General features: G+C 31.6%; 1 protein-coding gene across 3 annotated transcripts in view; it reads left to right on the plus strand.

The window, feature by feature from the left end:
* The first annotated feature begins 7,930 nt into the window (after positions 1–7,930).
* The window catches only part of LOC149575471 (serine/threonine-protein kinase BSK1-like), a 99,301-nt gene continuing 93,152 nt past the window's right edge, over positions 7,931–14,079 (plus strand). The window contains exon 1 of one of the 3 annotated variants that reach the window (XM_089812227.1): positions 7,931–8,969. In XM_089812227.1, coding sequence (XP_089668353.1) covers positions 8,832–8,969 — 138 coding nt within the window. In that variant the 5' untranslated portion in view covers positions 7,931–8,831. The remainder of the gene's footprint in view (positions 8,970–14,079) is intronic. The other 2 variants (XM_089812229.1, XM_089812228.1) reach the window with 2 other exon arrangements.

Here is a 14,079-nt window from a genome sequence, read left to right on the forward strand (position 1 = left end):
TGAAAATTACAAATAGAAGATATGATGTTGTTAGGGAGGGTAGAAAATTAGAAGAAATGTTGTTTTGTTTGCATGGAGAAAAAGATTTTGGCGTCGAGAAGAAAATAAATTCAAATATTAAAAAAATATTGTTTAAAAATTAAACATAACATGTAAAAATTACATTTTTAATATATTTTGAGAAAATAACTATTATATTGTTTAATTTGAAATAAATATAAAGCATTTTAAATAAGTAATTATAAATAGAAAATATATCTAATTATTAATTTAGTCATATAATTTTAAAAAAATATTACTTCACTTACTAAATTTTTAGAGTAGGAGTCCCTGTCTATTGTGAAATAATTAAGTTCATAAATTTTAAGAAAACTATTACTTATATTTTGAAAATTACTGGACCAAGTAATAAAAATAAAAATATAAGTACAAATATTTTAAATTTATTCATGTATAGGAGTGATTAAAGCTTATAATTTGTAATTTGTTAAATATATTTTCTAGAACTCAAAAATATAATACAAATAAATTTAATTTGAAATAAATTATTTAAAATTTTATTATTTGTAATTTAGTATCTTGAAAAATAATTAAGTGAAGATTTTGGAAAAAAATAAATTTAAGATTTTTTAAATTATTAATCTTTAAAAAATAATAAGAACTATTATTTGTGTGTTACTATTTTAGAACTTTTTAGAATTTTAAAATACACTTATGGCATTTGAAAACTTTGCAATCTCCAAATTTTTAATAATTTGTGAATTAATGAACAAAAATAAATTTATTATTATATTTTATTGAAATATTTGATTTTTAACTAAATTTTAATTTAAAATAAAAATGTCTTCAATTGATTTTCTTAAAAAATAATTAAAATAGAATAAAATTTTAAATATAAAATATTTCAACACAATTATTAAGTATAATATAAAAGTAAATTATATTAGCATTCAACTGAGTTGTCATCAACCTCACTTGCATGGCACATAGGTGTTCTAGTACAGAGGCCCCTATTTCCTTTCCATTAATATAAATATAATTAATTATAACAATAATTACACTCATTATGTGACACTTTTTAAATTTAAATATACAAGATTTCTATGTATAGATAACTTGCAATTTGAATTCGATAAATGTTTTTTGGTTCTAGATTTAATTGTGATCCAAAACGTTGAATTTTTTTATTGTATTATTATATTTCTTTACAAAAATTCATGCTAAATTTTAATATAATTTATTAACTAAAATTTTCATTTAACTTATTTTAATAAAGTTATCTTATGGTATCTATTAAAATTAAAAGTATTTCTTTTTACAATAATAGAACTTAAATGCATCAATATCTAAACATTTTATTGAAATTTTCTAATCACAATTTTCCAATTTCAATTTCATTAACTCAAGATCAATAAAGAAACTTTCTATTTAATTTCACACTCAATGTTTCATTAAATCTAGATTTATTCCAAAAGGTATGTTTTTAAAAGAAGTTTCCAAATAGTTGAAAATTAACTCAAGATTAATAAAGAAACTTTGTATTTAATTTCTGTCATGCCCAAATTTTACAAGATAAAACTAAACCAACAATTTTTTTAAATTTTTTTTTAAAATTCTTTTGTGTCAAGTGAACTTAATAGTAAGGTATATAAATCTCTACTTGCTTATGAACGTTCTAATGATGAATGGTGACCAAATCATTTTAACCTATTTTAAAAATTTTTAGCTTAACCTTAGATCTATCATTTAAAACTAACATGCACCCACATATTAGACTTAGACACTTCCTTGATATAATTACAAAACTTAAGTCATCATTCATAATTCTAAAAATATATAAAATTCACAATCTAGTAAGGATTTTAAATAAAATTAAAATCCTCTTTAAAAGGAACAAATCTTAATATTATCTCACATAAATTGATAGTTTAAAACCTTTAAGTTAAAACTTTGAATTTATGACATTATGACATTATTATTTTATTATTATTATATTTAAAATTAGATTAATCTTAGTTGTTTTATCAAGCATTAGAACAATTATTATATCATGATTATTAATCAACACACCTCTCTCAAATTCTAACTTCAATATTTAATCTTCTAGTTGATAAAAACATCATTACTTTATAATAAATAAGATTACCTTACAGAAAATCAACCCACTTAAAATTACTTGCTAATCTGCAACTATTTAACCCACATTTTAAAATTTAATATTTCCATTCAATATCACCCCATCTTACTATATTTTAGTTTCTATATTTTAAGTGACCTTTTGGGAGAAAACTTGTTAGGAACATCCTAAAATGATCTTCAAGAAAACAAAAGTGTGGAGGGAAACTCTATTTCATAAATCTTCATTAGGTTTCTTTTTCAATTTCCTTTTTTTTTTGAAAGTTTCTTATTTCTCTTCTCATCTTGTTTTATGTGCTTAATAGCTAGCCTGATATATATATTTTTTCTTGTATGTTCTTTCTTATTTGGTTTGCCTTGTGTTGCAGATTTTATGGAGTGCTAGAAAGTGGAGGAGGCAACCCTTATTTTGTTCTTCTTCTTTTTTTCTTTTAAATAGGATCTTAAATCATTATGGCTTCCCTTCTGTTTCTTGATGCAGGTTGAAAGTGGGGCTTTAATGGAGGATTAATGGTATTGAACATCTAAATCAGAGAGCCATGCTTGTCCATGCATGCACTCTCTTTTACCCCCCCCTTTTGAATTTTTTTCATGGCATCATGATGCCTATATTTTTGTTACTGATTTGTATGCATGCTTGTAAGAGGGATTTTAATGGTTAAAATGTAAGATTAATTATTTTTTTTTTTACACAAAACTAACCTTAATGTTAAGACATAACCTATTTATTTTTACACATACCTATTTGCTTGAGTATTTCCTATGTTCTCACTTCACTCTATATAATTACACATGGTTTTAGCTTTACACATGGTTTCAGCTCCTTCACCTAGGCATATTCTCTTTTAATCCTAGGGGCATGTGTACATACATTCACCTTCAACCAAAAATTTGTATTTTACCTCCTTTCCCAACACTAGGTTTTTAGGTGGCATAAATCCCAAAGTCTCCATGTGCATATTTCCCAACTCCAACTCCCTCCAAATCTCTCTTTATTCCTACCCACGACTGCATACCCTCTACTTCCCAAGTATAGTCCCCACCTAGCTCACGTGAGCCTTGAGGAAAATTGAAATTCATAAAGTGGCCCATCATGGGCTCTTTCTCCCAAATTTATTTGTTCCTCCACCATGATGTGTTTGAGGAGGGACTAAACCTTTATCACTCTATTCAAGTCAGCTAATAGCTAGGGGAAAGGCACTGACAAATTAATGTCAGATGTTCAGGTTGCAATAATCCCAAAACATGTACGCCCAGAAGGAAAAGGAGACATTTCCAAAAGATGGGTTTCTTTTTTCATAATTTAATATGAAGGTGACTTGTGTTATATGCAAATATATGAATTGTCTTATCAAGGGGACGGGAATGTCTTGGTGAGCGGTCCTGACTTTATGTTAGTGAGCAGTCCCCTTTTTACGCCTCACCACATGTGCCAAAAAAAATGCAAGCGCCAAGACTTGGGAGGTTTCTTTTTTTTTTAATATATTGTGTTGCTTTTTGACCCTTTTAAACTTTACTTTCTTATAGGAAGATGAGCGCCTAGTTATGAAGTGGGAAAATATATGTTTTGTTTTAAGGCTTGATTCTTAGCTTATTATTAGTTTATCACCCTAGGATAAACCCTCTAAGTTTATAGGTTCTTTCTAGAAGCATCAAGGATATTCCTCTAATATTTTATTGCTCTGTATTATTGGCAAAATATTATTTCCTCCTTCCATACATTTTTCAGAGAGAAAATGTGCACATTTAGGATTAGAGTTCTAGTGGTGAGTTTCATCATAAAGTTATTAGGTTTATTTTCTTTCTATTTGAATCACAATTTAATGATTGACTTGATATTATTATCTACCTTGCAAATTAGTATATCAAGGTTAATATGTTAAGGTTACTTAAAAACTTTGGAGCATAAGCTTGCATCCTAAAATTTATTCCTACAAGTTAATTGCAAGACTACATCTATCTTACCTATTTCGATTTAATCAAATCAATTCAAAACACATCTGTAAGATCAATTCCTTATAATAAAACTTTCAAACTCATCTACACAATGGAGTTTTATTTTCTTGTAGAGCAATCATAATTGAGTGCATTTTCCACCTATGACTCAAGAATGAACATTACTCAACAATGCATAACCTTTTTTTTTTTTTGGGGGGGGGGGGGAATTATTCATTAAACTACTTATTGAAGTGGATCAACTTGTTGTGCAATTATGTCATCAAACACATTCATCTCTTCATGTCATTACATATGAATTCTCATCTTAACATAATGACCCAAGCTATACTTTCACAAGCTTTACATTTCTAATATGAAATAATACTTCAATGAAACAAATAAGATGTAGATTCCTCCATACAATGAAATACACAATGACTAGTTCTCCTTTAAGTGATGTCATCATAATGAGCAACTCCAAGATTTTCCCATGAAACCATTGAGCACAAAACCTGCAAATGCATAACAACAAATAACAAAGACCATGGGTGCTTTCCACCCAACCATAGGCCTCCAAAGAGACCACCCCCGCGCTAGGGGAACAAGGCTCAAACCAGGTTATACACATACATCACAAAATTTTGCATGAAGACACAACACAAAACACAATCAACACCCTTCCATGGCTTGCACAATGATTCACCATTGGAATCACAAAACGTTGGGTGAAGGTGGGCTATTCAAGGAGGAGAAATTCTAACATCATAATATCATATTGCTAATGCATTTTGCCTCTCAAGGCCACCACAACATAAACAACATATTGCCACTGCATTGCCTCTCAAGGCCTTCAAAACAACCATCTTCTCTTCATCCACCACACCTCCTTGTACCTCCCAAACAACAAGATTCATGGCCATGATGGAGCCCATGCTCCATAATAATAACAACCTCATCATGAGGTAAAAACAAAATTTTCTTTTCTCACTTGCAATGTCAAGCCCAATTTGTGCCCTTCACCCAAGGCTTCTCTGCCCTCCCAAGGGTGAGTGAAGCCTTCACACCCATAATCACAATCAACACTCACATTCAACAAGAACAACAACAAAACAAATGAAGAACAACAAAACAAAACCAAGAAAAGATCTTCATGAGCACAAGGCACATTCACTTCTCTACAACACAATGACAAAGATCATAATGCAACAAGAACACTACATATTCTCACAACAATACAATATCCATCCAAGATGCAAGACTTCCACTATAATGCATATTCCATTGACACACTCCTCATACTTGCAAATCTACTCTGCAATACTCAAGAATGAGAATGAAGCATGGTTTGGAACACTAACCTTGGTCCAAGCTAGGGTAAGGATAGTTGTAGTAGAGCTCCCTTCATCTTCCTCCAAAACTTATCTGTCTCTAGAATTAGAGAGTGGGTAGACACCCCACTAGTTTGGCCAAGACCCTCTAATAAAGCCTTCCCACTAACTTATTTTAGCAAAAACACTAAGCCACTACTTCTTACAATCTTGTCTCCTCTAACTTTTCTATTTTTGACTTAATGAAAACTCCAAATTCGAATTGATGGAAGAATGCATGGGTAAAGGGGCTCCCTAGGCTATCTAGGCACTCACATGATCAAAATTAGGTCCCTCACATGATGTACTATCATATGGGTAACTTATTTTCACATAAAAGACACTTTGAGACCACCTAATGACCCCTAAAAACCCTAGCCAAGTCCAAATTCGAATTTCCATTGATTGAGACTCCTCATGGCATTTTCTATGTGAGGTTAACTTGGGCACTACATTGGGGTTAGGTTTAGGTTAGGTTACTTCTTGCCAAACCCTGAATGACATGACATCTCCACATGGACAACACAAGTGTCAAATGACACACACAAAACAACACATTAAATTAAAAGTGACTTGACTCCAATAATACATGAACTAAGCTATTACACACATATACAATAAAACACATTACAATGAGGTTTGAATCTTTTCCACTGATTCAACCTTGGCTATGTCATGTTTGTAGTAGTTTGAGCCTTAATTCCCCCTTTAAACCCATGGTCAAATTCTTGCACACTAAACTCGAGTGTCAGTAGTCCAAGAAAATCATATAAGCATATGTAAAATAAATCATTATCTCATTCAACATTAGGCTTGCATATATTTCATCATCTCAAATTAACTTTCCCTTTCTTAATCATTTCAAATATAACCTTCAAAATATTAAAATATCAAAACTTAAATATCACATTCGACATTTGAGTTCCATACTTCATTCTTTTTAATTAAATTGCTTTTTCTAATAATTTCCATGTAAAATGCTCAAAATACTATAACATCAAACTTTACTTATCAACATAACATGGTCAATTTAATATTCTGAATAACTTCATAGTCTATTTTTATCATTGCAACAAGATGTTGAATCCACAACTATTGAATCCCTAGGAATGAGGGTTAGGTCTCAATGCATAACAAAAATTTATCTTTTTACTCTAATTTCCACTTTAAACATTACATTCTTACATTACAAGCATTTCCACCATTCAATTTCTATTAAAGAAATGTCAATAGCTTAAAACATGAATAGAATCGTTAAATGCATCAATTACGTCATAATATGCATAAGTAATTGTGGATCATCAAAATCCAGATATCAAAATAACATAACCCTACAGTCTCAAAAGTTTATCAATACATAGGATTAAAATCACCGTAATACAATTATCTCATTGGTACTATGACAGATTGGGTGAGGCCTCACAATTTCCCACCCAATATTTTATCAAATTAAGATTTGATTTGAAGGTTATATCTATAAAAAAAGTTTCAAAAAACCACTTCTCATTTGTCAAAGCTTCATAACTTCATTAATCCTATAAAAAAGTTCATATGATGGCACGCATATGACTTCAAAGAGAAGAAAAGATATCACGAATCCGTATGACAATGTCGGTGTGGTGTTAACAAAGCAGTCCAGTCGTCGAAGGCACAACAATTAAGGGAAGATTTGAAGGGGCGGCTAATGCCGTGGGATTCCATAATATCGTCCACTGACATAGACAGTTAAACTTTATTATAATATTCATTCGTTGCGGGAAGCGAGTTAATGCTTGCGTCGGTGGCAGTGAAACGTGGCGGAACGGGCCAATGAGAAGAGCTATGCGACACATGTCTGCTTTTGCTTAATTGGCTTAGTTAATAATAAACATTAGAATTGTATTATTGAGTTAGGATTAGTAGAAGAGTTGTCAACATTAACATGTTATGATGGTTAAGTTATCATATTGTTGTTCTTTCTATAAAAGTTCAAACTCTGTTGAGATTCTAGCGTTGAATGTTCAAATAAGGATAAAGCTGTCGTTCCTCTTATTAAATGTTCAACAAGATCCCCATTTATAAAAGTCTTTCAAAACAAATTGTTGACATCTTTAAACAAACAATTTTTTTAAAATTTAGTTACTTCAGATTCTCATAAGTAACACTTTTTAAATTAAATATAGATTATCAATAATAAAAAATTCCATCAATATATGTTGTTTAAAAACAATTGATAATATAAAATCTAAATATATAAACCATATAAGATCTTAAGAAAAAATAATAGAAACTTAATGTTTGCTACAATGACCTTGCAAGGCCTATGTAATAGATAATCAGACAATATAATGTTTTCAGATTGCTTCTAGCACAATATTCACCTAAATTGCCATAAATTTAATATTAAAAAAATTATAAAATTACAAAATTAAATATTTTTTCAAATATTCCTCTATTTTGATGACAAAATTATGTTAAGAACTTAAACATTGCTCCCATACTGCAATCTCATTGAAACTCTTTTTAACGAGTGGAACAATTTATTGCTGTTCCTGACGTTCTATAACGGCATCTTCATTAAACTGATTTTTCCTTTCATTAAACTCTTAAAACCCTAATCCTAAAAATTTTTATACAATTTTCAAACGTTACTCTTAAAAGAAAAAACCCTATTTTACTTTGCTCATTTGATGCGTCATTTAAAATACAACATTAGAAATTAAGAAACCCTTTTTTGCGGATTTTTTGCTAATCTTTTGTAGAGGATGCGTTGACTTAATGTTTATTATTAACGAAGCTATATATGGAGTTTCAGCTTTTGCGCATTAATTTAAGCTGGCCTCTGTAAATTTGTAGGATTCAGACTTATACGTCCGCGTGTGTTGAGAAATGGGAGGATTCAGACTTATACGTCCGCGTGTGTTGAGAAATGGGAGGATTCAGACTTATACGTCCGCATGTGTTGAGAAATGGGAGGAGAAATGGTGCATGTGTTGAGAAATGGGAGGATTCAGACTTATACGTCCGCATGTGTTGAGAAATGGGAGGAGAAATGGTACTGAAGGAAACAGGGGAAATGGCTGCTATTTCTGCATGTTGCGACTGGATAGGGGCATGTGTAAGGATTTACATATAGCAGAGAGGTAATTCTGACTTGTTTTCAAGAGCGGAGGCTAAATATAGCTTATGGCCTGAATTATTTAAGAAAAGAATTATTATCATATGAGCGGATTCTTCTTCGTAGCACAGGAGGAGGAGTTTTTCTAAGCATGGGAAATGTCATATTAGTGCTAATAGTATTCGCGTTACCTTCCGCCCTTGTGTGGATTTGGGTAACATCTTTCTGCTTCCATTTTTTCATTCTGGTTAAGTGATGTAGCCCTTCTGATAGCGACATAGGATCTTTATCTTATGCAATATCAACAAGACTTAAGTAAGATAGTTAGGGGACTCAAGAAGATGATAACTTTCCGACACGTCAATTGCATCATGGAAGCCGTCGTACATTTCTTCAGATGCACCATTGCTTGTGCAAGTCATAATGCCCAGGTGCTGTACACAATGCTGAGGGATTTGTTGTGAAATAATTTTAATTTTACTACTCCTATTTAGTTTTGTTCTCATAGAATGCTGGATCTTTGTGAACTAATTAGTATATTTAAATAAATGATATGTGGATTTTTAAAAAATAGTCATCTTGTATTTGTATGCTCTATACGAAAATTCATTCCTACTGTATGCCAAAACATCCCCTCACCCCGTACAAACTTAGTCCATCGTACACTCTACATGGCTGTATTGTACGGGTCCCATCGTACGTCAACACTCCCCCACACAGTAAGGTCTTCCTTACTCTAACTCTGTACACCCTCTTAGCAATCCCTTACATCGACTCTATTTCATACCATATGATCTTGTATAGAAATAATCCAACACTCATCCTTCTTGCATGGATAGGCTTTGTGATTTTTCAAACACTATGATCGCCGACAAGGTCAATGGGCCTTTGGAATATTACAGATCCATCGAACAAGGATCCCCTTCTAGTGAAGACCTTTGAACTAGTTGGAAAGTTGTAATGATCCATGTGACAAGAATCTTCGTAAGCTAAAATTGTGTGATTTACATGGGATTTTAACTCTTGTTTTTCCCACGTCTTAATAACATACGTGCACTATTGCCAATGAAATGTCATTCCCAACATTGTTTTAATAAATTATGTGTATTATGTTTTATGAAATTGATATAAGAGATCACTTTTTATCTTTTTTTTTTAATAACTTGAAATCATACATTGGGTGTGAGCAAGATAGATTTATTTATGTCTATCTGCAACAAATGCATATTGATCATACACTTGGGGGCCTAAAAGAATGAACAAGTATTGTTTATATTTGAAATTTGGAGCTTGTAACTCAATATTTTCCCTTTTTGGGTTTGATTGCTAATATTCAATTAATCAGAGTCATAGGATTTTATACATTAAATGCATTAAAAATATCACTAGAGATTTTACTTTGAAAATAAAAAAAACACCATGGTTGATGGAACATTTTGAAAGCATTCTATTTACAGAGCAATTGAAAAACTAATGTTGTGAATTGTACTTGCAAATATTTAAATAATAGGATTACAGAGCAATTGAAAAACTAATGTTGTGAATTTGTACTTGCAAATATTTGAATAATAGAATAGAGTAGTTGTGGGGCATTGAGGATGATGCTGCAGAATGTTTTCTCTTAAAATTTGTTTGTCTAACTATCCTATAATTTCAATATTATTCTCTCTTTTTTGCCTTTCATGTTAAACTTTTTTTTTTATATGTTATTTGTAATTCATGATTGTGTGCTCTCAATACATTGTTGACACCATTGCCTCACCTAAATCCAGTTTAGAGAGGATAATGAAGCTGGTTTATGCAGTTTTCTAAGTTAACAGATGAGATTTAATTAATAAATTAGGTAATTCATTTTCTACTTATATATTTGTTTGAGTGTACAACTACAAACAATTGGTGACAATAGGCCCCCTTTCATATAATAATGGTTACATCAAGGGGAAATTAATTTTTTACTGAATAGATTTCTCTTTCTCTATTGGGTGAAGTTTACATGAAAATGAATTTCATTGCAGCACATTGTGTAAAGGTGATAATAAATATCAGAATAATATTGTTGGTGGGGTAAAATCTTCTTCCCATTATGCCTATTTAATTTTTTACATTGGCTCTCATGTTTAATTTGACCCTACAACCGAGTAACCTATAATTTAAGTTTCATAGTCATCGCTCTATATAGTTTTATAAATCAATTTTATGTATTGATATTCTTTTCCTCAATGCAGAAAAAACATGTACGTAAATATACTGCTGTTTCAATTTTTGATATGGTGTTAGGTATATTTGAAACATGGGGTCGCATTGCATGAGGTTGCACATAAGGAGTGAATACAAAACAATTATCTGTATACAAAGAGACGATCTTATTATATTTGTCCCCGATTCTTTATTTTTAGTAACATAAAGTGAAATTTGGTTCATAATATTAATACAATGAACAGTAAAACTCTAACCATACAATGTGGATGCAATTTGTTTCATCACGATTCAGTTTCAGGAGGAACCCTACCATGTACAGTTTGGAACTTGGTGACTGTGTTAGAATTTTTTTGATACATTCTGGAGGCCAAGAAAATTTGGAAGTCCTGTAATTTTTTTTAGGATCTGAGAAGTCTGGACTGAATTAGACAAATCTAGCTTGTTCAAAATGTCTAAATTTGAGCTATATCTGGCAGGATGTGACAAAAATTCTTTGGACATACGTTCATCTTTAGTATGACTTAAAGTAAAGACATTTGAAACTTTCTATCAATTGCCATGTCATACATCCAATCAGAATTCCATGAAAAAAGGGAAGCTTGTGAAAAAACCTTGAATTGCATAATTTATCTGCATAACAAATCCCAATTTGTATTGAAAAGCAAACAGCATGTATATTTCAAATGGTACTAGTAGCAAAACACATACATAAATGGGCCTGAATACAGAAAGATGTAGAGAGTTGTGAACATGGAGGTGGGATATAAGTAGGTGCTTTCCAACATACGTGGAATAATGGGCTTCAATTGGAGCCAATTATGACAGTCAAGCTTGCATTTTTTATCAGTAAAATCAATCAGTTGATTTCTTTGGAGAAGTAAGAGCCATGAAGCAGTTCTTAGGCATCAAAAGTTGGAAAGCTGGAGAGAGATTGAATATTTGTGGCCTCTGTGAGTTGCCAGATATAAACATGCAAGAGTTTCATAAACACTAGGCTTGCTTTGTCTAAGAAGTAGCAATTTTATGAATATTGAAAGTAGGCGATTTTGAATAATTGGGCTGGTTTTGAAATATAGGTGTTAGTTTTGTCATGTGACAACAATGGCTGAAAAAGACCAAGAACTCTTCTACTTACTTTCCTAATTGGTTTCTAGAGACTTTGGGTATCCTAACTTATCACATGTAAATGTCCATTGAGGCAATTTAGAAGCGTTCAAGTTTAATTTTTTGAACCGTAGTATTTATAAGTTAAAAACCTACCATAGGCAAAAGAGCAGAGTTGAGTGTGTAAAAGAGCTGCTGTAGTGATCTAGAGATGGAAATAAGTTGTTTCAAATTTTCAAGCAATCTAAGATCATTATTTCCATTCAAGATAGTGGAAGGTTTGTTTTTAAATTTTACTCACTAATTGATTTAGTTTTCTCCTGGGAATTACATCAGATATATAAGCAAAATTGCATCAGAATTATGAGCAGAATTACAGTAGATTATGAGCAAATTTATAGGAGACCTTTCAAGTGATTTAAGGTATATATGGGGCAAAATTTTTAAAGAAGTTGAAGGCAGATTTCTAGCAGAACTTTCAAGGAGATTTGAGCAGATTTATAGCAGACCTTTCAAGGAGATAAAAGGTACATTTATAGCAGATCTTTCAAGTGATTTAATTCTGATTTTAAAGGTGATTTATAGGAGATTTGAGGTAGAGTTGAAGGAGATTTGTTTTCATGATGAGTATGATTCTCTTGTGTTACCAGTTGGTGCCTCTCAATAGAAGAGATTGGCGTCTCTTGCTGGGTTGGTGCTCAATGGTGGGGATTGGTGTATCCAGTGAGTTAGTTTCTACAAAGTTTTGTATGGACTGCTGTCTCCAATAGGTTGGTGCCTACAATGTTTGTAAGAGGAGTCTGTATTAACAATATTTTGCCATGGTTTTCTCAGGAAAGAATTTCCACATAAATCTTGTGTTCTTAGTTGCTGATGTTGCATGATTGATGATTATTGTGATTATCAATTTGGAAGAGCAAAAGATTGCCTTATACTGATTTACCACACCTTTAGTATAAGCATGTGCTCATCACTTTGTATATAGACATTTTTAAATTTATTTCTTAGACAAACCTCATACAATCCTCAAGTTCTGAATATAGCTAACACCATACCAAAAATTGAAATAGGGGTATACTTATGTGTGAATATTTTTGCATTGTGAGAAATAATATCAATACATATTGATATAATTGATTAGCACACTATATGAAGCGATGTCTATAATGCTTGATTAGATGTTTACTCAATTATGAAGTGCAATTAAATATGATAGCTAATGTAAAGGCCTAAATTGAAACAATTTTATAAACTTTTTACTTCATCAACATTGTTATCCTCATATTGAACTGTCACCATTATATTTGTGTGCTGTAGTGAGACGGATTCTCATGCAATCCTCACACAGTAGATAAAGAGCAATTTGTTTAGTAGAATTTTCGTTTCCCCTTGAGAATAGTTCTGATGAAGCTTTGGTAGTCTCTGCATCAAACACAATCTGTGACTATATAATTTGCATCCATGCAACATAATTGTTAACCATATATCACATATCTCCTATGCAATTAAAACTTGATCCAATATATGATCTCCTAACCAAAAACATAATTTCTTTCGGCTTCTAGAATGAAATGTGTAGAATCTTTGACCAAAACAATAAAGCGATGATAGCCAATCGAGAGTAAATAACTCTGATGTTGGCTCAACCAAAATATATCATTTATGGAAATGAATTCTCCAACCAATGCATCATACTGGTAAATCATTGCCAACCGCCCTGTTCTTCACAGAACTGTCAGCCCAATACTCAGAAATGAATATCTCCATAATGCAACCACTTCAAACCTTGCGATGATCGTATTAGACATAATCATGTGTACCACCATGCCCCAAAAGCTCATGCTGTAACTAAATCTGCTGATATTTAATTGGTCTTTCTGACTGCCTGAACACTGCTTCCAGTAGACTAATTTTTTTTGCAAGTGTAAAACTTCCAGTAAATCCTCTCAACTCCAAAATGACCATGAAAAAGAATATTAGTTGTTATCAATGACAACTTACCATGCTTTGCTAAACACTCTTGCCCAAACAACATGGGTGGCCTATGTAGACAAAGAACTTGTCTTTGTCCTCCCAATCATGTCTCAATTCTAAGCCATACATGATTGTTTCTAGTCTTTAGTTTTACTTCCAACAACCGACCATTATAGGGTTTGTAGAACATTTACTGTAGCTAAGCCCAAGGGCATTTTATAACACCCCTTGTTCCACAAGTGGCAGGAGTTCTTGTCCATCCAA

Source organism: Cupressus sempervirens, chromosome 2, assembly GCF_028749045.1.
Source record: "Cupressus sempervirens isolate cs-2001-9-10 chromosome 2, ASM2874904v1, whole genome shotgun sequence".
Taxonomy (NCBI): Eukaryota; Viridiplantae; Streptophyta; class Pinopsida; order Cupressales; family Cupressaceae; genus Cupressus; species Cupressus sempervirens.